The 25,900-nt window shown below is 44.3% G+C and overlaps 1 protein-coding gene across 3 annotated transcripts in view; it reads left to right on the top strand.

Annotated features, from left to right (window-relative positions):
* Positions 1-17,564, top strand: part of Kiaa1324 (KIAA1324 ortholog) — a 100,576-nt gene extending 83,012 nt beyond the window's left edge. For 2 of the 3 annotated variants that reach the window (XM_008850404.3, XM_008850406.2), the window contains 9 exons: positions 128-391; positions 3,303-3,476; positions 8,886-9,066; positions 9,380-9,476; positions 9,965-10,066; positions 11,862-11,988; positions 12,068-12,246; positions 13,308-13,473; positions 14,820-17,564. In XM_008850404.3, coding sequence (XP_008848626.1) covers positions 128-391; positions 3,303-3,476; positions 8,886-9,066; positions 9,380-9,476; positions 9,965-10,066; positions 11,862-11,988; positions 12,068-12,246; positions 13,308-13,473; positions 14,820-14,888 — 1,359 coding nt within the window. In that variant the 3' untranslated portion in view covers positions 14,889-17,564. Of the gene's footprint in view, positions 1-127; positions 392-3,302; positions 3,477-8,885; positions 9,067-9,379; positions 9,477-9,964; positions 10,067-11,861; positions 11,989-12,067; positions 12,247-13,307; positions 13,474-14,788 lie in introns of all 3 variants that reach the window. The other variant, XM_008850405.3, reaches the window with a different exon arrangement.
* The last annotated feature ends 8,336 nt before the right edge of the window (positions 17,565-25,900 follow it).

Raw genomic sequence — 25,900 nt, 5'->3', positions numbered from 1 at the left:
AGGAAGGAAGGAAGGAAGGAAGGAAGGAAGAGAAAAAAGAATGAAAGACGTTCTGAAGTACTTTGCTATTTCTGTTGTTGCTGCTGCCTCAGCCCTCCCCCTTTTCCCCTCGTTTCCTTGTCTCCAGGGCAGAAAGTACACCGATGATGTTGCCAAGATCTACTCCATCAATGTCACCAATGTCATGGGTGGAGTGGCCTCCTACTGCCGTCCCTGTGCCCTAGAAGCCTCTGACATGGGCTCCTCCTGCACCTCTTGTCCTGCTGGTCACTACATTGACCGAGATTCTGGAACCTGCCACCTCTGTCCCCCTAACACCATCCTGCAAGCCCACCAGCCTTATGGTGCCCAGGCCTGTGTATCCTGTGGTTCAGGGACCAAGAGCAACAAGGTCTGCCATGCATCTGTCTAATCTTGGGCCCTGTGCTTGGATGGCCTCAGAGGGTACTGGGCTATCGATTGGATTCTTGAGGGACTAATACCCACGTGTGCCCCTAGTATACTCCACCAAGTTGTAGTGGAGGACACCATCCAGGTGGGAACCTCAAGTACTGAGCTCCTAATAATAGGGCTTGATTTCCCTCTGCATTAGATGACTTGTCTTCAGTTGATGGGTAAGGGATACTGGTGACTTTGTGGTCCAGGGGGGTTATTTGGCATCTGTGAATACAAGAAGGGAAGTGGGGTCTGTGACTCAAATTCAGCTTAGTCCAATCTAGCCTGTTTACAAGGTGGGAATTTGCCCACTCTCCTTTGAGAAGGTAAGTTAACCTTTGCTGACACATACAGTTTTGTTTTGTTTTTGGGTTTTTTTTTTGGTCTTTTGGGGACAGGGACTCCCTGTAGCCCTAGCTGGCCTGGAACTCACTATGTAGATCAGGCTGGCCTTGAACTCACAGAGATCTGCCTGCCTCTGCCTCTTGAGTGCTGGGATTAAAGGCATGCTCCACCATACTTAGTAGTCACATACAGTTAATTGGCACTGCTACCCTGTATCCAGGGGCTTCTCAGCTTTACAGATATTAAGATTATTCTCCAGTGGGACAAGACAGTACCACTGTCCCCATGTAGTTTCTCATCTAAAAACATACATATGCTCATCAGGCATGTGGCACACACCTGAATTCCCAGCACTTGGGAGATGAAGGCAGGAAAAACAGGAGCTCAAGGTTTTTCTTGTCTACATAGCAAATTTATGCCAACCTAGAATACATGAGACCCTGTCTCAAACCCCAAAACCAGGCTGGGGGTACTGGGGAGATCGCTCAGTGCTTAAGAGCACTAGTTGCTCTTACAGAGGACCCAGGTTTGGTTCCTAGCACCCACATGGCTGTTAACAACTAAAATTCCAGTTCCAGGTTTTACAATACCCCCTTCTGCCCTCCGTGAGCATTGCACAACACAGGTGCACTTACATACATGCTGGCAAAAGACTCATATGTTAAATAAATAAATAAATAAATAAATAAATAAATAAATAAATAAAATGTTTAACCAACAAAAGAAAAAAACCAAGCTAGACATGGTAGTACACAACTTTAATTTCAGTACTTGGGAGGCAGAGGCAGGTCTTTCTCTGGAAGCTCAAAGCCAGCCTGGTCTACATAGCAAGTTCCAGGCTAGCTAGGGCTATAGGAAGTCCTACCTCAGAAAACCCCCAAATAAAACATATATCTATATATATGAGTAAAAGATCTTAGATACTCATTAGACATGTGTTGGACTTTATTTATTTTAATTTATTTATGACTTTTAAAATATTTTTTATATATTTTTAATTGGGTGCAATGTAACCTAGATTGACCTCACACTTGCTATGTCGTTCTTAGGGTGACCTTGAATTCCTGATCCTTCTGCTTCTACATCCCAAGTGCTGGGATTATAGATGTGCACCACCACACTGGCAAGACATTATTTGTGTGTTCAGCAAACATCCCTGTTTAGCTGCAAACTATGCACAGTGGTTGTACAGACACCTGGCAACCTTCTTCCCCTGGAACTCCCTCTGCTCCTGTCTGGGGCAGTGTAAGGCTGTCACTGAACAGGGACCCTAAGACAGGTTAAGGGACAGGAAGCAAAGCTCGTTCCACAGCTCAGTTTCTGACAGAGAACCCCAGCAAGAGGAAGCAGGGTTTGGGGTGGTTTAAATGGTTTTGGGGCGTGCTGTGCATCAGGGGGAAATCAGTAGTTTCTTTCCTGCCACTCTGGACACACACACTTATTTCAGTTTGTAACTCATTGTTTTCTGCTGAAGGAAAGGCAGAGGCTGGGATGAAGCTTGGTAGTAGAGCACCTGCCTAGCATGCACAAGGCCCTGGGTTTGATAACCAGCAGAATGCAAATATATATATATGTGTGTGTGTGTATGTTAACTGGAGAGTATCCAAAGAACACTGATTAATATTGATATTTGGAACTTTTTCTTCATCCTTTTTGCAATGGGATCTCCCTGCCTGGAACTTACTATGTAGACTAGTATGGCCTTGAACTCACAGAGATCCGCCTGCCTCTGCCTCCCAAGTGCTGGGATTAAAGGCGTGGACTACCACTCCTAGCCGGAACCTCAGAGTTTTATTGATGTTTTACAGTGGGAATATGTTTGCCACAACAAAATATAGTGTTATTCAAAGAGTCACAAGGGGAACTTTTTTAAGACAGCAATGAGGAGAATCACACACACACACACATATAAACACACACGCGAAGATTTAAAAAATTTTTATGTGTATAAGTGTTTTGCCTCCATGTATGTATATGTATCTGGTGTGTGTGTAGTGCCCTTTGAGGCCAGAACCACCATATGGGTGCTGGGAACTAAACCTGGGTGCTCTGCAAGAGCAACAGGTGCTCTTAACTATCCCTGAGCCATCCCTCCAGCCCCCATATCATATATTTTGAAACAGGGATTCCCTGGCCATGATGGTTAATAATAACTGGCATCAGTCCAAGGTTGAGCAGAAGATAGTTGTCTGGCAGATGTCCTTGTAAAAGTCCTCTGGATGCTGGTGGTTCTGGCAGAATTTTCATGATAGCCACTGTAGGCAATTGTATAAGAATACTTTCTTCAGGGTTGTTCATCTTATATGTGCCAATAATCAAGTGGCAAGATAGTTTGGTTGTTAACCTGAGCCTTTAACGGGTGAGCTAGCCCACCAGCCCAAATGGCAGGATATACATAAACCCTGGGTGTGCCTGTTTCATTTGTTAGTGTACACCTCAGTCCTTTCTTCTTCATTTTTCACCTCTAGAACAGGCTGAGGTCTTCTCTGCCGGTTTGCTGACCTGATCCCTCTCTCCCGCAGATCCACTCTATCTGCTACAATGACTGCACCTTCTCCCGTGACACTCCAGGCAGGATTTTCAACTACAACTTCTCAGCTCTGGCAAGCACTGTCTCTCTTGCTGGAGCACCAAGCTTCACCTCAAAAGGGCTGAAGTACTTCCATCACTTTACCCTGAGTCTCTGTGGAAACCAGGTAAGGTGTGCTGATGGACGGGGTGAGGATGAAAAGGGAAAGCAGTGGATGGGAGGCCAGAGATGGACAAGAGGACAGACAGAATACATGCGGGCAGCCAAGGAATGGGAAGATCAAAGGGTTCAAACAACTCTAATTCTCCTTGAGGACTTTTTCTCGTAAAACTATATGTATGACTGACATTTCAGACAATAAAAATGTTTAAAATAAGGTCTTCATTTACTCTTACCTGATATTTTCCCTTGAATTTGGATCTCTAGCACCCATGTAAAAATCAGGCAAGACAGCTTGTGCCTATAATCCCGGTGCTGGGGAGGTGGAGATGGGCAAATCCCTGACCCACTAATTGGCAAACTCCAGGTTCAGTGAGAGATTAAAAAAATAAGGTGGAGCATGATTAAGAAAGACACCTGACATCAGCCTCTGACCTCCACATGTACACAGACACACAGATGTGCATATGCACAAATATGTACACATGCATATGCCACCACCGCCGCCACCACCACTACCACCACCACATATACAAAAGGATAGGCAGTGGGGCTGGAGAGATGGCTCAACAGATAAGAACACTGACTATTCTTGCAGAATACCCAGGTTCGAATCCCAGCACCCACATGGCAGCTAACAACTGTCCGTAGCTCCAGTTCCAAGGGATTTGACAGTCTCTTCTGTCCTCTTTGGGCATTGCACTACACAGATGTACTTACCTACATGCCGGCAATACACGCATACACATACAATTTTAAAAAATATTTTTTAAAAGAAGATGAATAGGCAGAGCAAGACACAGGGGTACACACCTGTAGGCCCAACTACTCAAGATGCTGAGTCAGGAGATCATTTGAATCTAGGAGTTCAAATTTGGCATGGACAACACAATGAGAGCCCATCTTACAAAACAAAATAAGAGCCATCAAGATGGTACAGCAAAATGCTGGAGAGATGGTTCATTGGTTAAGAGCACTGACTGCCCTTGCAGACTACCTGGGTTCAGTTACAAGCACCCATATGGTGGCTAACAACCATCCCTAACTCTAGATCCAAGGGATCCAATGCCCTTTTCTGGAATCCATGGGCATTGTATACCCAGGTGCACATACAACATGCAGGCAAGACACTCATACACATAACATAAAAATAATAAACCAGGTGTGGTGGCACTGCCTTTAATCCCAGTGCTTGGGAGGCAGAGGCAGGTGGATCTCTGTGAGTTCAAGGCCACTTGGTCTACATAGCGAGTTCCAGGTCAGCTGGGGCTATAAGGAGAGGGAGACCCTATCTCAAAAGACCAAAAAAGAAAAAAAAAATGAATAAGGTCTGTGGGTCTCTCCCTCCCCTTGAGGGCCGTTGGCCACCGACCCACGAGAACAAAGGGAGCAGAAGCAACAAACGGGGTCAGGACGGCCAGTGAGCACTACGGAAAAGACCTTCCGGGGAGTCAGATTCAGTGATACAGCTCCATTTATTCAGTGGGGGTCAGGGAAAAATATAGTGTGGAGACATCAGTCAAAGCTTCAGCTTATAGGTACTCATAGTATGCTTTATTTACATGTGGTAGGGGGATCCTATCATCTGGCTATAGGGAAATGCTTAATTATCATATAGAAAAAAATCTGGGGGCAGTTTTATTGCAGGTAACTATGCCCAAGGCTATATTCCAAATAAGGTCAGGCATCCGTGCTTGGGCACTTTCCAGATAAATCAAGCAGAGAACAGGAGGCCCCTGCTGAGAAAGGGAGTCCTTCCATATAGCGCCAAGCTCCTTAGAGCTATCCGGACATGGTGGACTGCAACCTTAGCAGTAGGGTCCCCCAACAAAGGTCTGGAGAGATTGCTCAGTGGTTAAGAGCACTGGCTACTTTTGCAGAGGACCCAGGTTCGATTCCCTGTACACACATGGCAGCTAACAATCATCTGTAATTCCAGTTCCAAGGGATCCAATGCCTTTTTCTGACTTCTGTGGGCATTGCATGACATGGGTACACTTACATACATGCAGGCAATACACTAATATGCATAAAATAAAAATAAGCAAAATATTAAAATAATAACAATAATAATTTTTTTTTAATTTTTAAAAGGAAAAAAGATGGCATAGCAAGTAAAGGTGTTTGCCACCAAACCTGATGACTGGAGTTCAATCTCTGGGACCTACATGGTGGAAGGAGAGCACTTCCTGAAAGTTGTCTTCTGACCTCCATACACATACTATGGCCTGATGAGTGGAGGTCAATCTCTGGGACCTACATGGTGGAAGGAGAGCGCTTCCTGAAAGTTGTCTTCTGTCCTCCATACACATACTATGGCACACATGAACCTACACACACACACACACACACACACACACACACACACACTAATGAAAAAAGGCAGGCGGGAAGCCTTAAAGAAGTAGAACATTTACCACTTGTTTTCTAGAGACTGGATAAAATTAACTGTCCTTAGTTTATTTATATGTATCTTTGTTGAGGAAAGAAAGTCATCACCAGCCACTTTATGCCCCTGCAGATATTTTGGATTCACAACTCAAAGGCAGAAATGTAAAGGGGGATCCTGCTATTAATGTCCTTGACTGATGATATAGCCTAATTAGCAGTTAGAAGTTGGGAAAGCTCATTTCCAGTGTCACAAAACAGCACCTGGAGCACTGAGTCTGTGTCTCTGTGGTGAAGAGTCCTTTACAGGCAAAAAAGTTGATGTGTTTCTACATAGAACATGTCAGAGAATAAAGGAATCCATGAATGACTCAAGATGGGTGTCTAACTTGCTTTAGACTTCTAAAGAGGCTAAAGTGAAGCCTCAGAAGTCCCAGGTGGTAGGAACTTGGGAAGAGAGACTGGAAGAAGCAAGCCCCAGTGGCCAGTGTCCTGCAGTGAGCTGGGAAAGGTGACAGTGCAGAATCCAGGGTCTTGGGTCTTTCTATTCTAGGGTTCTTTGTTCTTTTCAGAAAAAATCACTGTTTATGGTCACACTACAGAGCCTCAGCTGCAGGCAAAATAACTCTTATTATAATGGTAAAGTTTTTCTTTTTGAGTTTTTTCTCTATTTACAATCTAGGAGGAAACATATCAGATTTAGCTCCATTTAGAATAAAATTAGAACATTGAAAATGTTATTCTAAATACATAGTCCACTTAAATTTAAAATATTAAACAAATGATTTTATACTAGCAAACAGGTCATACGTTGATATTCCATAAACTTAGGGTTCTTTTCCTTTTTCTGTTGAGACAGGGTCTCACTGTGTAGCCCTGACTGGGCTGGAACTCACTATGTAGACCAGGCTGGCCTAGAACTCACAGAGATGTACCTGCCTCTCACTCCCCAGTACTAGAATCAAAGGCGTGTGCCACGACCCAGCCAACTTAACATTTTTGAAGGAACAATATATTAGCATTTCCTCTATTACAAAGCCCTGGGCTGGTGAGATCGCACAGCAGATAAAAGCGCTTGCAGCCAAGCCTGATGACCCCAAAACCCACGTAGGAGGAGAGAACCAACTCCTAACTCCTATAAATTGTCTTCTGATCTCCACATAGGTGCCATGGAATACTCATACCCCCACACACAATAAATAAATAAAAATCTAAAAATTAAAAACAGTAAAATAAAAGCCCAAAAAAGTCTAAATTCCTACTGTCTTCCAGAGTTCTACACAGTCAGGTTATTTATTTGTTTGCTTGTTTATTGAGACAGCATCTTGATACATAGCCCTGGTTGGCCTGAAACTCCCTGTGTAGACCAGGATAGCTTCAAATTCACAACAATCGTCGTACTTCAGCCTCCCAAGTGCTGAATTTAAAGGTGTGCACCACCATGCCTGGCCATGGTAAGGTTATTAAAGTCTAGAGGAGCTGGGCATTGTGGCCCATTCCTATAATCCCAGCCCTCAGAAGTCTATGGTAGGAGGATCTGGAATTCAAAGCCAGGCTACACAGTGAAACTCCTTATCTCCAGACATGTTTTATTTGGTTTCAAAAAACAGAAAGGGGCTGGAGAAATGGCTCAGGGATTAGGAGCACTAGCTGCTCTTGCAGAGGACCCAGGTTCAATTCCCAGTACCCACATGATGGCTAGCAGTCATTGTAACTCCAGTCCCAGGGGAATCTGACGCACTCTTCTGACCTCCGTGGGCATTGCGCAACACCGGCACATCTACGGTTGTGCAGGCAGTACACTCATACACAGAAAATAAAAAATATGGTCTAGAGAGATGACTCAGTGATTAAGAGCACTGACTGCTCTTGCAGAGGACCCAGGTTCAATTCCCAGCACCCACATGATGGCTAACAATTGTCGGTAACTCCAGTTCCAGAGGATTTGAAGTCCTCTTCTGACTTGTGGGCACAGCACAGGTGCACTTACAAATATGCAGGCAATACTCTAATACACATAAAATAAAAATAATAAATAAAATTTTTTAAAATTAAAAAAAGAAACTTAAAAAAAAAACACCAAAAGTCAGGAAAAGGTGACCGGGTATGGTGGTGCATGTCTTTAGTCCCAGTGCTTAGGAGGCAGATGGAGGCCAGCCTGGTCTACACAGCAAGTTCCAAGCCAGCTGGGACTATAGGGAGCTCCTGTCTAAAAGAAAACAAACAAACAAACAAAACTGAGCGAGGTTGGGGAGTTTAGCTCAACAGTTGAATGCTTATCTAGGATGCATAAACCCTTGGTTCATTCCCCCAGAACCGCCTCCTCCTCCCCAAAGAAGTTTATCAGTTAGACATATACTTAAGTACTATGAAGCCTTTTGGTAGCCAGGCAGGCATGATGTTGTAACACAATTATTCCCTCTTCTTGGGGAGGCTGAGTCAGGAAGACAATTAGTACTAGGTCAACCTGGGCCACATAGCAAAACCTCACCAAATAAGAAAAAAAACACTTGATAGGGTGGTTCTGTTTGCCCTCAGATATCCTGCCTCAAGGTAGGAAGGGGCCTGGTTGTAGAGTCTATGTGAACGCTTGGGCATCTCTATCTAGACAGTGCTTCTGAGACAAACAGTTGAATCAGTCCACAGAAGAGAACACAACCAGGCCAGATGTTGCAGTAAATTTCACTGACTCCTGGGATCAGTTGCATATCTCAGTTTCTAAGATTGGTGTGTTTGTGATCTTTGATTGGTGTGTTTGTGAGCTAGAACTACAAAGCCCAACCACATCCCAGGCCCAACCACATCCCAGGTGACTCCAAGGAAGTAAAATGCTGGATACTTCTGAGCTGGAGTTCTAAAAACTGGGACACAGACCTTATTTTTAGCTTCTCCCCCAGCCTTTGTGTTAGAATTATTCTAGTGCGACATATGATTAGAAAGCTTAACTTTTAGATGTGGAAAAAACAGCTCGCAGTTTCCTTTCGGGACTCCTCTGACCATTTGCTTTTGCCCTCATCTTCTCCACCAGGGAAAGAAAATGTCTGTGTGCACTGACAATGTCACTGACCTCCGGATCCCTGAGGGTGAGGCAGGTTTCTCCAAGTCCATCGTGGCCTATGTCTGCCAGGTAGTCATCATCCCCTCAGAGGTGACAGGCTACAAGGCCGGGGTGTCCTCACAGCCAGTCAGCCTTGCTGACCAACTTGTTGGTGAGTAACCTAGCTGCCCCAGGCTTGCTTGAATGTGTGTGTGTGTGTGTGTGTGTGTGTGTGTGTGTGTGTGTGACAGACTAGAAGGCACATGGTTCCATGTGAGGGGGACCTCCTGACCTCCATTTTCTATTTTATCTTATATGCCAAGTACCCCTGGCACCTCTGTTGAACCTCTGGTTCATTTTGTATGAGCCTCTCAGGGATGTGGGAAGATGAAGCAAGGCTGGTGGTTGATGGGTCTGGAGAGCAAGTAAAATGGTTGCCAGCTAATGCTACAGGTGAGAACTAACTGAGAACTCTGACTTGACAGGAGTGTCAACAAACATGACTCTTGATGGAATCATCTCCCCAGCTGAACTCTTCCACCCGGAGACCTCAGGGATGCCGGACGTGATCTTCTTTTTTAGGTGAAGATGAAAGGCCAGGCGAATGCAAGTGAAACACAGGACTTCCCCACAAATTTGATTGCACTCCTCCTCCCTCTCTAGCCACCTCTAGTATCAAGCCTAGGCATGTCTGAGGCCTAGCAGATGTGTCCAGTCATGAGCTTAAAGGCTGACTATAACTTGACCTCAGCTTTTTGGGCAGTGCTGGGACAATTCTACCCCAGAGGTAGGGAGAAATATGGGAGGCTTTGCAACAGACTTCACTGCTCCTAAGGTGACCCCATGTATGCCCACCTTTTCCTTCTTAGGCATTGCCTTCCTTGACTAGATCTCCCTGGTCCCTACTCTCTCCATATAAAGACCAAAGTCTGTACCCTCCTTGTGTGTCAAGCTAGAGCCCGAGTCTCAGCTTGCCCGGTGAGGGAATCACCTGATGTTGACTTCATGTAATAGCTCTCCAATAACACAGTGGAGTGACTTTTTTCCCCATGGGGCTGGCTTCCCTGCAGATCCAATGATGTGACTCAGTCCTGCAGTTCTGGAAGATCAACTACCATTCGCCTCAGATGCAACCCAACGAAAGCTGTCCCTGGAACGCTGCTGTTACCCAGGTAATCCCTGCTAAGGGAGGCTACACCAGCCACAGTTTGACCTTCCTTGGACCCCAAGAGCCCGAGATTTACTGAAAAAGAGAAAAATAGTATAGAACCATCATGGGCTCTTGAAAGTAGTCACAGCCCCTTGATCCTGACTCAAAACAAAGCAGCAGGGAATTTGATTCAGCAGTGGTGTGGGAGTAGAAAAATCACTGTTCTTTACTACTGTAAATATCACAGTACAATTCAAAGCCTATCCAAAGACTGGCATAGAGGTGCATGCCTGTAATTGAATCCTAATACTTGGAAGGTAGAAGCAGGAGGATCAAGTGTTTGAGGTCAGCCTTGGCTACATAGTGAATTCAAAGTCAGCCTAGATTACATGAGACCCTATCTTAACAAAACAAAACAACTCCCCACATACATTACATAAACAAAAGCCAAGGGCTGAGGAGACAGTTTAGTAGGTAAAGTGCTTGCTGCACAAGTGTGAGGTCCTGAGTTTGATCTCCAGCATCAAAGTAGAAAGCCAAGCACAGTAATGAACTTGAAATTCCTGTGCTGGAGATGAAGAAACAGGTGGATAGCTGGAGCTCACTGGCCAGCAAACCTAGCCCAGTCCCAGTAAGAGACCCTATCTCAAAAAACAAGTGGATGACCCCTAGGAACAACATCCAAGATTAATCTTTGACCTTCACAAGCACACACACACAGAGAATTGCACACAGACACAAACCCACACAAAGTGCATGTCCAATCTTAAAAGCCATGTCAACTGCATACCACACCCAGGTCATGGCGATTACAAAATGTCACATATCCAGGGGGAAGACATGAGTCTTTTAGGGCTTAGAAGTGCAGACATTCTAAAACTCACACATCTGGGGCTGGAGAGATGGCTCAGTGGTTAAGAGCACTGGCTGCTCTTGCAGACGACCTGGGTTCAGTTCCAAGCACCCACATGGTGGCTAACAACTATCCAGAACTCCTGTTTTAGGGAAATCTGACACTTCTCTGAGGGTATTGCATGGCATGGGTGCACTTACCTACATGCAGGCAATACACTCATACACACAAAATAAAAGATAATTGGGGTGGAGAGATGGCTCAGTGGTTAAGAGCACTGACTGCTCTTGCAGAGGACCTGGGTTGGATTCCCAGCACCCACATGGTGGCTAAGAACCATCCTTAGCTCCAGTTCCAGGGGAATCTGATGCCTTCTTCTGACCTCTGTAGCATTGCATGACACAGGTACACTTACACACATGCAGACAATACACTCATACATGTAAAATAAAAATAATAAAATATTTTTTAAAAGATAATAAAATATTTTAAAACTTAGACATCTGACATAAGTTCTCATTTGATGTCCACAAAAGCAGGCAGAGAATAGGAAAGCCTCTTACCATCAGGGAAATTAGAGACCAAAACCCTCAAACTAGGCATAGTGCCTCATGCCTAAATTCTCAGCACTTAGGAGGCCAAGACAGGAGGATTGCTGTGAGTCTAAGGCCAGCCTTGGCTACATTGTGAGTACCAGACCAGCCAAGGCTATATAGGGAGAGTCTAAGAATGAATGAAAGAGAGAAAAGAAAGGCAAAAGAGGAAGATGAAGAAAGAAAGAGAGAGAGAGAGAGAGAGAGAGAGAGAGAGGAGAAATGCATCGCACCTGAATTAAGGTTTGGTTGGTAGGATCCTGGTGAGGCATTCTGGGCAGGGAGAAGACGAGTCAGGCAAAAAATGAAATAGGTTTTTGACCAGATCCCACCAGCCCAGTGAGTGATATCTCAGCTCTCCTTTCTGCTAGGATGTGTTCTGATGGGACCTGCGATGGCTGTAACTTCCACTTTCTGTGGGAGAGTGTGGCTGCCTGTCCTGTCTGCTCTGCCTCGGACTACCACACTTTTGTCAGCAGCTGTGTGGCTGGGATCCAGGTAAGTTGCCCTCTGCTTGGGGACTTCCCAGGAAAGAAGAGAATGTGAGATCTGAGGCTGTTGCTTTTCTTCCCAACAGAAGACTACTTACATGTGGCGAGAACCAAAGTTGTGCTTCGGGGGCATTTCACTGCCTGAGCAGAAAGTCACCATCTGTAAGACGATAGATTTCTGGCTGAAAGTGGGCATCTCTGCTGGCACCTGTACTGCCATCCTGCTCACTGTCTTGACCTGTTACTTTTGGAAGAAGAATCAAAAGTACATGATGGAGTATTGGCGTTTGAGGAAGGGAGGGGTTGGACCACTGATGGAAGGGAACATCTGAGGACATGTTACTGGGAATTTTCTCTCAAGGTGGCTATAGACTCTGTGATTGGCTATAGACTTTCAAGCCATTTATCTAGTTGTAAAGACTTGGTGATCCTTTTTTGAACAGGGATGGTAGTACGGAAATGGTTATAAAAAGGCAAAGAGTATCATTGGTCTGAGGTTATAGATCAGTGGTAGAGTGCTTGCCTGGCATACTAGAGACCTGGGTTCAAAGTCCAGCAAAAAAGGAGAATTTTCTTAATTGGTTGTTTATATTAACAATGAAAAGTCAGGTGTGGTGAGGAACACCTTTAATCCCAGTGCTTGGGAGGCAAAGGCAGGCAGATGTGAGGTTCAGGCCCAAAGGGTCTACATAATAAGTTCTAGGCCAGCTGTGGCTACAAGGAGACCCTGTCTCAAAAAGACCAAAACAAACTGGGTGTGGTGGCACATGCCTTTAATCCCAGCACTTGAGAGGCGGAGGCAGGCAGATCTCTGTGAGTTCAAGTTCAGCCTGGTCTACATAGTCAGTTCTAGGACAGCTGGAGCTACAGGGAGACCCTGATTCAAAAAGACCAAAAAAAAAAAAAAAAAATTGAAAACAAACAAAAAAAATGCAAAAGCACAGTAATGAACAGGGAGCAATGCCTGTAACCCCAACACTTGGGAGGTAGAGGCAACAGGATCCAGAGTTCGAGGTCATCCTCCACTACAAATCAAATTCCAGGCCAGCCTGGGCTATATGAAACCCTGACTCATAAAAACCAGAAAACAAGCAAACAAGTAATGACTTTATGATTTTAACATTCTGTTGACCTTTGAGATCACAGAAGCAACCAGCCTTAAGGGGAAAAAAAAATCACTAAAGTGGGCGCCAAGACCCCTTCTATCACGCCATTTTGCAAGGTTCACTTTCCTTACAAGGGAATATCTATTGCCCAAACTCTCCCCTCCCTTCCCCTTACTCCCACATTCTCATAGCTTGCCTCTCCCATTCTCCCATTTCACAGACTAGAATACAAGTACTCCAAACTGGTGATGAACGCTACCCTTAAAGACTATGACCTGCCAGCAGCTGACAGTTGTGCCATCATGGAAGGCGAGGATGTGGAAGATGACCTCATCTTTACCAGCAAGAAATCACTCTTTGGGAAGATCAAATCCTTTACCTCCAAGGTAGGGGGACTTAGATGAACTGAGGATCATCCTGGAAGGCTGGGGAGAACAACCACTCCTACCTAGGACACTGAATGGCTCTGCTTGGTGCAAAGCCCTTGCTCTGATCCCAGCTCTCAACACTGTTCTGTCCCCACCAGAAAACCCTACCTTCTGCCTTCTGCATTTCACACCAATACTCTCTTCCCTGGGGCCAAGGCTGCTCTTGACCAGGCTTCTCTCCCAGCATGTATTCTAGTGGGTAGATTGTTAAGACTTTTTAAAAAATATATTTTATTTATTTTTTATTTTATGTGTATAAGTGTTATATCTACATGTGTTTAAGTGCATTCGTGTCATGCAGTTCCTGAAGAGGACAGAAGAGGGCATTGGATCCCCTGAAACTGGTTGTTAGCCACCATGTGGGTGCTGGGTTTTGAATCCAGGTCTTCTGCAAGAACGGCCCGTGCTCTTAACTGCTGAGCCATCTGTCCAACCCCTGTTGAGGTTTTTTTAACTTCCAGAAAGAGTACTGACCCATCTGTGTTGTAAGAGCTACACACACACACACACACACACACACACACACACACACATACACACACACTTTCGTTTGTTTTGCTTTTTCTTTTGGAGGGGGGAAGAGGCCATTCCAGGGATCAACTTCTGATAGAAGCAAGGCTCTCCTTTGACCAGTGGAGGGTGCTATCTCACAGGTGTCTGGGCCCCATCCTGAAGGGTTGAGTCATAGCCAAGTCTAAACTGCTCCTGCTGGGCAATTCTGATCTCAGAGGGTTGGCTCTGTAGGGGTGGGGGGTGAATGTGGAGCTCATAAATGCAATACAGACACCACTGTTGGGCGTGGGGCCAGCAGAGGGCATCCAGGCAACTCCTCCTGGGCTGTTGCAGCCCCACTCTGCCAAAACACTCACCTGACTTCTGCAAACAGGTGTGAATGGGAAAGGGATGGCAGTAGGTGTTTCCATGCCTGAATCTTGTTCTCTTATTTCTAACCTGTCAAGGTGACTCCCCTAGTCAACTTGGGTTTTTGTTTTGTTTTGTTTTGTTTTGTTTTGTTTCTTCACCAGTTAACTAGAGAACAGTTAACTAGGGGGTTTCTTAAGTCTGTCTGGGACTTCTAGAACTCGGCAAAGATGCAAACCAGGAGAGTCTAGAGATTTTCCTTATTCTCTGACTGAGCCTGGAGGGAGCAAAAAGAATACAGGCTAGCTCATTTCTGTTTCCACGAAGCCCCTGAAAACAGGAAGTCCAGAGGGGTTCCTTCTGTCACCTATTTTCCATTTCTCTTCTTTGTCCCCTAATTTGCCCTGTGCAGCAGCCAGCTCCTGTCACCATCTCTCTTTCAGAGGACTCCTGATGGATTTGACTCAGTGCCACTGAAGACATCTTCAGGAGGCCCAGACATGGACCTGTGAGAGGCACCGCCCTGCCTCCTCACCTTGCCACATCACCTTGCAAGCCTGTGGCAATTTGGGTGCCAGCATCTTGCAATACCCACTGCAGGAAATCTCCTCATTGTGGCCTTATCAGAAGTTTGGATTTGAGATCCTTGTTTTTATAGAGTACCCAAACCTTCCTTTCTGCTTCCCCAAAGCTACCAAATATACCCACACTTTGTTTGTGTATTATTCCCTTGCTTGTATTTTGTTTCAAATAATAGTCCAGCCGTTGGAGCCATAACTTCATCTGCCCATAATTCTCACAGCTATGGAGTGAAAAAATTGCTCTCTCTTTTTAAGCATAGAATTGACCTTTGTCCTCTTGAGGGTAAGAGCAGCTGGGAGTTCTTGTGATCAGATAAATGCCTTAGCTCATGATCTCTGTAGGAGAGAGGCTGGGTGATGGGGAGGTTGGGGTTCTGATGGACAATCTTCACGGTAGCCTGGATTAGTTTCTCCTGGGGAATGAATTTAAACAGAGCGCAGTGGACAGTTTGAAGGCAAGGTGTGTGAGGCCTGTGTAAGAAGACAGTCAATAAGCACAAAGAGAAGCAAGGAAGAAGGGTCTTTGTTTTATGGGGTTTTTTTTTTGTTTTTTTTTATAACCAGGTACCTCGTTTCTTTTAAGTGATAAATATTCTTACCGATGCCAAAGTAAGTTATTTATTGAGAACATGCCCAAAGCCCTAGTAGAGCCATTCTCCACAATTTTTTAAAACCTTCTACCATCTCCCTGTAACACTAAAAAGAACCAAATAAATCTAGGCTTATCCTCCATTGGCTTTACTGGGAGATAGTAAACCCTTGCCTGTGAGGAAAATGCCCAGCATTGAACTCCTCAGTCCTAGAGGCCTGGAGCATATCATGGGATAGGATATCTTGCTTTGAAAGAACACAGGAGGCCAGGGTTTTGATGGAGGAGTATTTGGGGGCTCCAGCCTGCAACAGCATGGACTAGACAGGCCATGATGCCTGCTTCTGACTTTAATTCATATACTATGCTAGGTCACAGGATTAATAACTTCTAGACTGACCAGAAAGGAACTGAAGGAAAACAAGGGCTAGTTAACAAGGCCTGCACCAAACAGAGGCACTTCCCTCTTGCCTCCAAGCCTCTGTCCCCCAAGCCACATCTTTTTTCTGTTCTCACCGCACTAAAAATCTAAAAGACTCCAGGCCTCTATTTCTGGCAACATTCCTTTGAAAGGTGAGTAGAGTACGCACCACCTCAGAAGTCGGGTGGGTATCCTTTCCACCCCCTCCCCTTTCCTCCAGCTACAACTGATGAAGTATTCAGAATGGTAAAGCAAGAGCAAAATTTCCAATTACCTTTTTCTTCCCACTCCTGGGAATTCTCTGTCACTTCAGGCTAGAATGGTTATCTCTTGGTCGAGTCTCAGTTGCTCATGGCCTGTGCCCATACGCACTCTTTACCCAGTGACTAGATGGTTGGTATAGAATTGAGAGGCATTTCTGGGTGGTTTTGTTGGCCACGAAGTGACTTGCTTGTCTGATGAGCCTTGACTGCTCTCACTATGGTTTTTGAGAGTCAGACAGAAATGAGGCTATGACAAGACCATCAAAGGCATCAGTGGTGGCTCAGTCATCTAGAAGCTTTTGTTTGAGCATCCAAATTGTCCTTCATTTTGTGACTCTCAGAACCTGTGGCCATGCTGGACTATCCCTGAGTGAATATGTACACATCACCCCTGAGCCCCAGGCTAGGCCTTCTGCAGCTTCCTGAGCTGCTGCTTCCCATCAAGTAACTGCCTTCTGTAATGAAGACCGTGGGAGATACTTAGATATTCTGGAAGAAGTATAAAAAGTTCATCCCCTTTAACTTCTTTATTCTGACATCTTGAAACCGAGTGCCCCCCAGAGCAACCTCAAAGGAGGTTAAGGATCTCCTTAAGGATCCTTAAGGATCTCCTTTTTCCTCACTCCATAGTGGACTGATGTGTAAGGGAAGAGGGTAGGTCACCTTTTGCTTCCTTAGCAACTTAGACACCAGCTATTTTTAATAATTTTATTGAGATATAATTAACGTACTGCACAATTCACCCATTTAAAACCTATAGTTCAATGGCTTTTGCTACATCCATTTTAGTTTTCAGTGCTAAGGATGAAACCCAGGGCCTCTCACGTGCCAGGCAAATGTCCTACTACCATGTTATATCCCTGGCCCTCTACATACGTTTTAGAGCAGACGTATTAGGTCTAAGGGAGAAAGGCTTTAACCCTTGAGCCAGGGATGCAGTGGTTTACACAATCTTTAGAGGCAGAGAATGGGCTCAGGAGACAGTATTTAAAACCCATTTGGTTATCTAGAGTCCTAGAATACATAACAAATTTCATCTTGTAGTCATCACTGTATTTGGCTGGGAACACAAATGAAGATTATGGTGTATCCAAGGACCAGGGGATTTATTATATCATCAAAAATTTGGGGGGCGATCTGACTCTAAAGATAAGACTGATTATATTTATACAGACTTTGTAACAGATTTTTGAGCTTTGTGAAATCAAATTTGTGTCTCATCAGAACAGGTTGGATTTCCTCTTTATTCTGTATTCTAAGCATTTATAGTTTGTTAGGGGATGGGTGTTGCATGTCATATTTTTTGGTGAAATAAAAACATACCTTTCGAGCTATCTTTCTTGAACATGGGTAGGGTGGCTGGAGGGGTGAGTGAGAAATGTTGCCTTTGAAGCCCAAGTAGGAGAAGGAGAAAAGAGCACAGCCTTCAGAACAACATAAAGGATGGAGGCTAGAGGCTGCACACCTCCTGATGAGGAATTGATGCCTGAAGCCTGGGTTTCTACAGTGATAAAACACATTGAGTAGCCAGGCACGGTGGCCCATGCCTTTAGTCCCAGCACTCAAGAGGCTAAGGCAGGTGGATCTCTGTGAGTTCGAGGCCAGCCATATCGAATCCAGGCCAGCTGTGGCTACAGGGAGACCCTGTCTCAAAAAGACCAAAAAAGAAAAAAAAAAAACAAAAAAAAAACTCATACTGAGTGATACCAAGGTTGGGTGAGAGGTAAAAGATCTCACAAGTGAAACAGAGCATGTCAGTTCCCTCCCCTCAGTTCAGACTTTTCTCAAATGGCATTATGAAGCCACATAACAATATGTTCACCAACACTAGTGAATTTAGCTTCTGCTGGTAGGAAGTGGATTATAGACTAGATATTGGAGAAAGTTCTAGAGGATATCAAGGGCCTACCATTTCCCAGGGGGGCTGGGTTTTCTGGACTCAGTACTTGACTTCACTCTAGCTGAGGGTGCTCTGCACCCCAGGAGAATTCTACCCACCAAATGAGTTAGGGCTATCACAGACTTTTGAGTCTGAATACTGCAGAGCACCAGATGTTCAGCACCGGGGTCTTTGGGAGGACTGTTTAGAGTCCCAAAGAGTTTTTCCTCCTTTGATCCCTTCATTCCTCTGTCACTACAGCCTTTTAGCTTTTCCTCCTTGGACTCCTCTTCATTTCACTGTTTGGTTTTGTTTGGGGTTTGGTACTTTGCTTTGTTTTGAGGCAAGGTCTCACTTTGTAGACTAGGCAGGCTGGAATTCATTATGTAGTTTAGGCTCAAAGTCATGGCGGTTCTCTTGCCTCAGACTCCCAAGTACTGAGAGTACATGAGTCACCATACCCAGCTAAGGGGTGCTTTTGGCTTTGGGTTTTATGGGGATTTGGGGTTGTTTTTGTCATCATTGTTTTAGGTCTGCTTTGTTTTGAGACAGGGTCTCATGTGGTCCTGGATGAGTCTTAAATATTGGGCCAAGGATGACCTTAAACTACTCCTAGGGCACTGAAAATACAAGCCTGCATATCAACACTCTGGTTTTTGTTCTGCTGGGGATCAAACTGGGCCTGAGAGGTTGGTGGTCCACCAACCAAGCTACATACCCAGCCCTATTATTATTATTTATTATTATTATTATTTATTACATTTATTCATTTTGTGGAGGGTATAGGGAGGTGTGGGTACAGTTTGCCAGGACACATGTGTGGAGGTCAGAGGACGACTCGCAGGAGTTGGTTCTCTCCTTCCACTATGTAAGTCCTTGGTATTCAACTCAGGTCGCCATGCTTGGCATCAAGCCTTTACCTGCTGAGCCATCTCACTAGTCCCCCTGTTTTGTTTTTTTGAGACAAGGTCTCCTTATGCAGCCAGGTTAGTCTTTAACTTGCTAGGTAGCTCAGATTGGCCTTGAGCTTGAGACCTCATACTCCTGCTTACTGAATACAGGGATTACAAGCTTGTTTCACTATACTTGGCTCAGTGTCCTTCTTCTAATGCATATGTCCTTCAAATGTGCAAAATTTTTTGGTGGTTCTTTATTGTTGTCAGGCAGAACCAGCTGGTTGTATGTGTATGTGACCCACTTCTGTTTTGACTGGATGGCAGCTGGCACTGACTGTACTGGCAGTTAAAGATTTGGAATATCACTAGTAAGATATTCATTTATATTCACTTATATTTCACTTCTAGGATAAAGTGAAAACTCTAAGTAGAGAAGAACACCCATTACTTGTCATCTGTTTGTGTTGTCTGGACTGAGCACTTTCATGACTTTGTCTCAGTTCTCAGAACAACCTAGAAGCAGGTGCTGTCCCTATTATAACAGAGGAAGAAATTGTAGTAATGTGGCCTGCAGGAGTACACAGAAGCCTACTCTGCTGGCTCCCCTGTGCTGCCCATCCTCCACCACACTCCTAGAGGCAAGTGCTCTCCCCTCAGCTCAAGCTCCTCCCTTCCTTTACTCCAGACAGTTCCCACCCAGCCTTTGAAGTTGTCCAGTTGGGAAACTTTCTGGGCCTCCTGATGAGCATGAAACAGTGAAATCAGGATCACATGATAATGCTGCTATTACTTTTGATAAACTTAGGTATAAATTGTAAGATCCCAATACAAAAGCAACCACAGATAGAACCAAGCTTGAAATTAGACAGAGTGGGGAGGAAATGTGCAGATAATTTTAAAGATTCCCCAGTCACTGACAAAGAAGCAGCAAGGAAAGAAGATAATTCTTGACTTTGCCTAAACCTTTAAAAAGATGTTTAAGGGTTAGGATACAGCTCAGAGTGCTTGCCTGGCATGCAGGAAAGACCTAGGTTTAGTCCCCAGCACCATAAAACCAGTAAAAAACCAGGTGTAGTCCCTCAATCCTAGAACTACAGAGATACAGGCAGGAAGATCAAAAGTTTATGGTCATCCTCTGGTACACAGTTTAAGACCAGCCTGTCTCAAAAACGGAAAAAAGAAAAAAAAAATTTACTTGCTAGGTATGTTGACTCAAACCCATAATCCCAGCACTTGAGAGGCTGAGGCAGGAGGATTGCCACCAGTTCTAAGCCAGCCTGAATTACAGAGTGAAACCCCTTCTCAAAAAAACAATTTTTTCTTACTGCTGAAAAATTCCATAGCTTCTAATCCCAGCTGCTTCAGAGGTTGAAAACAGAAGGATCCTGAGTCTAGGGCCAGCCTTGACAAATGAGATCCTGTCCCAAACCACAACAAAACAAAAACTGGTTGTGGTGGCTCACATCTGTATCCCAGTACTTGGGAGACTGAGGCAGAAGGATTATCACCAGTTGGAGGCCCAACCTGAGCTACAGAGTAAAACTGTCTTAAAACTAAACCACAACAGCTGGGCACGGTGGCACATGCCTCTAATCCCAGCATTTGGAGCTCTGTGAGTTCAAGGCCATCCTGGTCTACATAGTAAGTTCCAGGACGGCTGGGGCTACAGGGAGACCCTGTCTCAAAACAACAAAGAAAAAACAAACAAACAAAAAACTAAACCACAACAATAATAAAGGAAAAACGTAGTCAGTGGAGCAGTGGAATGTGGTGGCTCAAGGCTGTAATTCCAGCATTCAGAAGGCTAACAGAAGAAATTGCTAAGAATATAATGCTAGCCTGGACTACATAATGTGTTCTAGGCTTGTATGGGCTACAGAAAGAGTCCCCTTTCAAAAACAAAACCAAAATAAAATATAAATATAAACACAATTTTATAAAACATTCTTAAAACATAATTTAATCCCAGCATTTACGAAGTAGAGGCAGGTGGATCTCTGTAGCTGGAGACCAGCCTGGTCTACATAGCAAGTTCCAGGCCAGCTGGGGCTACACAGTGAGACCCTGTCTCAAAAAACAAACATAGGAGTGGGCGTGGTGGCTCATGGCTTTAATCCCAGCACTCAGTAGGCAAAGGCAGGCAGATATCTGTGAGTTCAAAGCCAATTTGGTCTACATAGTGAGTTCCAGGAACGCTGGGGCTATAGGGAGACCCTGTCTCAAAAATACCAAAAACAAAACAAAATGAAAACAAACATAGGAAGTTGGGCGTGGTGATACACACCTTCAATCCCAGCGCTCAGGAGGTAGAGAGATGGAGGCCAACCAGGTCTACATAGCAAGTTCCAGGCCAGCTGGGGTTACAGGAAGACTGTCTCAAAACAACAAAAAAAGCAAACAACTACAGGGGATCTGATGCCTTCTTCTGGCCTCCACGGGCATTGCATGACATGGGTGCACTTACATACATGCAGGCAAAATATTCATGCACATAAAAAAATTTTTTAAATTGCCAGGCATGGGGGCACACGCCTTTAATCCCAGAATTTGGGAGGCAGAGCCAGGCAGTTCTCTGTGAGTTCAAGGCCAGCCTGGTCTATATAGTCTACATAGTGAGTTCCAGGACAGCTGGGGCTACAGGGGTACCCTGTCTCAAAAAGACAAAAAATATATATATATATATAAAAATTAAAATTAGAGGTTTTGGGGGCTGGAGAGATGGCTCAGAGGCTAAGAACACTGGCTGTTCTTACAGAAGATCAGGGTTCAAATCCCAGCGCCCACATGGCAGCTAACAACTGTCTGAACTCCAGTTCCAGGGCTGACAGCCTCTTCTGTCGTCCTCAGGCATTGCACAACATGGGTGTGCTTACTTACATGCAGGCAATACACTCATACACATACATTTTTTTTTAATTTAGAGATTTTAAAACAGGCTGGAGAGATGGTTCAGTGGTTAAGGGCACAGGCTACTCTTGCAGAGGACCTGAGTTTGGTTCCCAACACCCACATGGCAGCTAACCACTGTCTGCAAATCCAGTTCTAGGGTATCTGAATTCCGTGAGCATTGTATGCACATGGTGCATTTATACATGCAAGCAAAACACTCATACACATAAAAATACATAAATAAATACATAAATAAATAAATAAATAAATAAATAAATAATTAAATATAGGGCCTAGAGAGGTGGCTCAGCAGTTAGGAGCACTGACTGCTCTAGCAGAGGACCCAGGTTTGATTCCCAGCACCCACATGGTGGCTAACAATTGTCCTTAACTCTAGTTCCAGGGGATCTTACACCTTCTTCTGACCTCCAAGGGCATTGCACAACATGGGTGCACTTATATACATGCAGGTAATACACTCATATGCATAAAATAAAAATAAATAAAATACAAATTTTTTTTAAAACCCTCCCAAAATTAAAATTCACAATCCCAGCCAGGCGTGGTGGTGCATGCCTTTAATCCCAGCACTTGGAAGGCAGAGGCAGGTGGATCTCTGTGAGTTCAAGGCCAGCCTGGTCTACATAGTGAGTTCCAGGACAGCTGGAGCTACAGGGAGACCCTGTCTCAGAAAGACCAAAAACAAAAAAAATTCACAATCCCACATAAAGTACAGCTCCTTACATTATATGGTATACTGGAAGAATTTATATATGACCTTAATTATGCCAGAGGGAGAGCCTAAATCAAGTCCTCACCCCAGGTCTGGCAACTTTCCCTGACTCATGTTATCTTAAATTCCTTCTTAGCTACCCAAGGATAGCAGCACCGCCCTTTAGTACAGTGTCGGTGTCTCTCTGATAGAAAGGAGTGGGCAGCCCAGAGCTGGAATAGCTCTAGAAATAGCATAGTAAAAACTAGCATGGGAGCTGGAGAGATGGCTTAGTGGTTTAGAGTATCTACTGCTCTGTCAGAGGACCAGAGTTCAGATCCTAGCATCCAGAACAAGTGACTCACAAATGTCTGGAACTCCAGCACCAGGAGTCACAGTGGGGACACACACACAAACACACTCACACACAAATAAAAAACATTATCTTCAAAACAAAACATTAGTCAGCTGGGCATGTGTATGAGCGTTTTGCTTGTATGTATGTAAGTGCACCATATGCATGCCATACTCAGACTTGGTTCACTGAACCCCTTTATCTATTCTTCCCAAAGTAATCATGTTGAGTAAATCTTTTTCTGCCCTTTCCTACTACTGTGTCTTTGGTGTACTGCCGATGGATGGCCTACCCTAGGACAAAGCCAGGGCTCAGGAACATGAACACATTCAGGAACATGCCTGCTCTGAAAGAGATTTGAGACAGGGTCTCATTTCTTAGCCCTGGCTGACCTGGAATTCACTATGTAGATCAGTCTGCCCTTGGACTGCCAGAGATCAACCTGCCTGTGACTCTGGAGTGCTGGGATTATAGGTGTGCACCACCACTCCTAGCCTAAAGAACTTTTCTGTATGAGTCAGTACAGGTTTCCTGCATAAATTCCAAGGCCTTCCTCAGTACTCAAAGGCATCACTTTCCTTTTTTGAGACAGGGTCTTGCTGTAGCCTCAGCTGGCCTGGAACCCGCTGTGTAGATCAGGCTGATCTCAATTTTTAAAAATATTTTTAATTATTTTTATCTATGTGTATGTGTGTATTGCCTGCATGTAGGTAAATGCACCCCTGTCATGCAATGCTCACAGAGGACAGAAGAAGCTGTTAGATCCCCTGGAACTGTAGTTACAGTTGTTAGCTGCCATGTGAGTAGTGGAATTTGAACCCGGGTGTTCTGCAAGAACAACCAGTGTTCTTAACCACTGAGCCATCTCTCCAGCCCTTGGTCTCAATTTTATAGAGATCCACCTGCCCTACCTGGGACTAAAGGTATGCACCACCACACCTAGCTCAAAGACATCACTTTTGAAGTAACATGCTAGTGATCTTTTTCTGAAGGTAACAATTCTTTCTCTGCTTTTTTATCTCTTGGTTGTGGTGTTTGGCTCTGCACTCATCAAGATGTGAATGCACTGTATTTGATTACAGGGTCTGTCTGAGGGTAGCTTTGACACCATAGTGAGAGAGGTGGGGAGAAAAGGAGGGGAAGGGAGGGTAGGGGAGAGAAAAAAAAAAACAGAAACAGATTTAGGCTAATAGCCAGTTTCCCTTCAGCACTAAAAATCTTGATTCTAACCTGATAAATGGACTGTGCTATTACATTACTTGTTATACTTACCAGGTAAAATGGAATATTTTATTGATTTTGCTTGTTAATTTTTATTTATTGGTATGTACACTTATGGTGGTGTTGAGCATGTGCCTGCCATGGCATGCATGTGGAGGTCAAAGAACAATTTGTAGGAGTCGGTTCTCTCTTTCCACCATGTGGGTTGGAGGGATCAAACTCAGGTTTTCAGTCTTGGTGGCAAGAGCCATTACCCAAAGAGCCATCTCACCAACTGTAACAGAAGCATTTTAAAGGGAGGTGGTTATGATTTAATGATAAAACTAATGGCAAAATATCTAGAGGAAATTTCAAAAAAAACACTTTTTTTTTTTGAGAGGCCAGAGTTTTAAGGTGATCTCTGCAATTACACTGATGGCCTCCATAAAGGATCAGTCCAGAGGCATTCCTCCACTGGATCTGAGTCCAGTGTAACCACAAAAACAAAAACACCTATCAGTGCTTGGACAATATAGATCTTGCCCTCAGAGGGTGTCAGAGACCTCAACATTTTGAGGAGAGTCTTTAACATGTTTTCCCAGTGGTTGTAGCTCTCTATCCTTACCTTATTTATTTTCATTATATATTTTTTTTTCTAGTTTCATTTGATTTCCATTTTCCAAATCTCATTTCGGTATCTCTAATTGATTGAACCAACTCACATGGAGATTCTGACTGTAAGATATTCTAAGAAATGTAGTTTTTAGTCTTCCAAACTCTATAGAAGAGGAAGGCACACAAAAATGTTTTTTTGCTTGTTCCTGTTTTTTGAGTAGATATTAAGTCAATATGTTATCTACTATGTAAGAGTATCACTTTTTGTTTTTTTATTACATTCTTTTTTTTCTGTGTGGGTGTGTGGGTGTGGGTGTGTATGTGATGCATGTGTCTCAGAACTGAACTCAGGTTTTCAAGCTTGGATTGCTTGTGCCTTTACCCACTGAGGCTTCTCACTAGCCCTGGTTTTTAGTTTGTTAGAGACAGGGTTTCTTGTAGCCCAGCCTGGTCCAGAAGTTATTCTGTTGCTATATCTCTGTAGTGCTGGAATCCTGGGCATGCAGCTGAGGGTGCTAGCTTCAAATAAGGTCTTTCAACCTTACATAACATGAATGTGCCAGGCGTGGTGGCACACACCTTTAATCCTAGCACTGAGGAGGCCAATCTGGTTTACATCTTGAGTTCCAGGTCAGCTGAGGTTACAGGGAGACCCTGTCTTAAACAAACAAAAAGGATTTTAAAAAAAAGAATAATATGAATGTATTTATAGGGCAACTTGTCAGTACTCAAAAAAAATAAATAAATAAATAAAAACTACGAAAAACACACATAGAATAGGACCAAGTCAGGTTCACTCCAAAATATATGCCATAAATTCTCACAAAGGTCCATTGGATTGGGGACACACAAGAAGAGAGGTGCTCACCACTTGGATTCATCTCCAGATACAGTCTTTTCCCTGGTTTTAAACCCAGCACCTTACCACAGCAAACAGAGGAACCCTGGTTCCTAAATCTCCCTCAGGATCTCTATTTGTCAGGTCCATTCCTGTCCCTAGCCTTGCTCCTCATCTTACAGTTGGTTTGGCAGTGGTTTGTTGGGGAGTAGGGACAGTAAGAGGGAGAGCCTTTTCTCATTCTACTCACACAGTCAATACTGTGATCAGATATGTGAAAGCCCTC

Source organism: Nannospalax galili, unplaced genomic scaffold, assembly GCF_000622305.1.
Source record: "Nannospalax galili isolate Female #2095 unplaced genomic scaffold, S.galili_v1.0 scaffold5, whole genome shotgun sequence".
Lineage (NCBI taxonomy): Eukaryota > Metazoa > Chordata > Mammalia > Rodentia > Spalacidae > Nannospalax > Nannospalax galili.
This window is presented reverse-complemented; position numbering and strand designations above follow the sequence as displayed.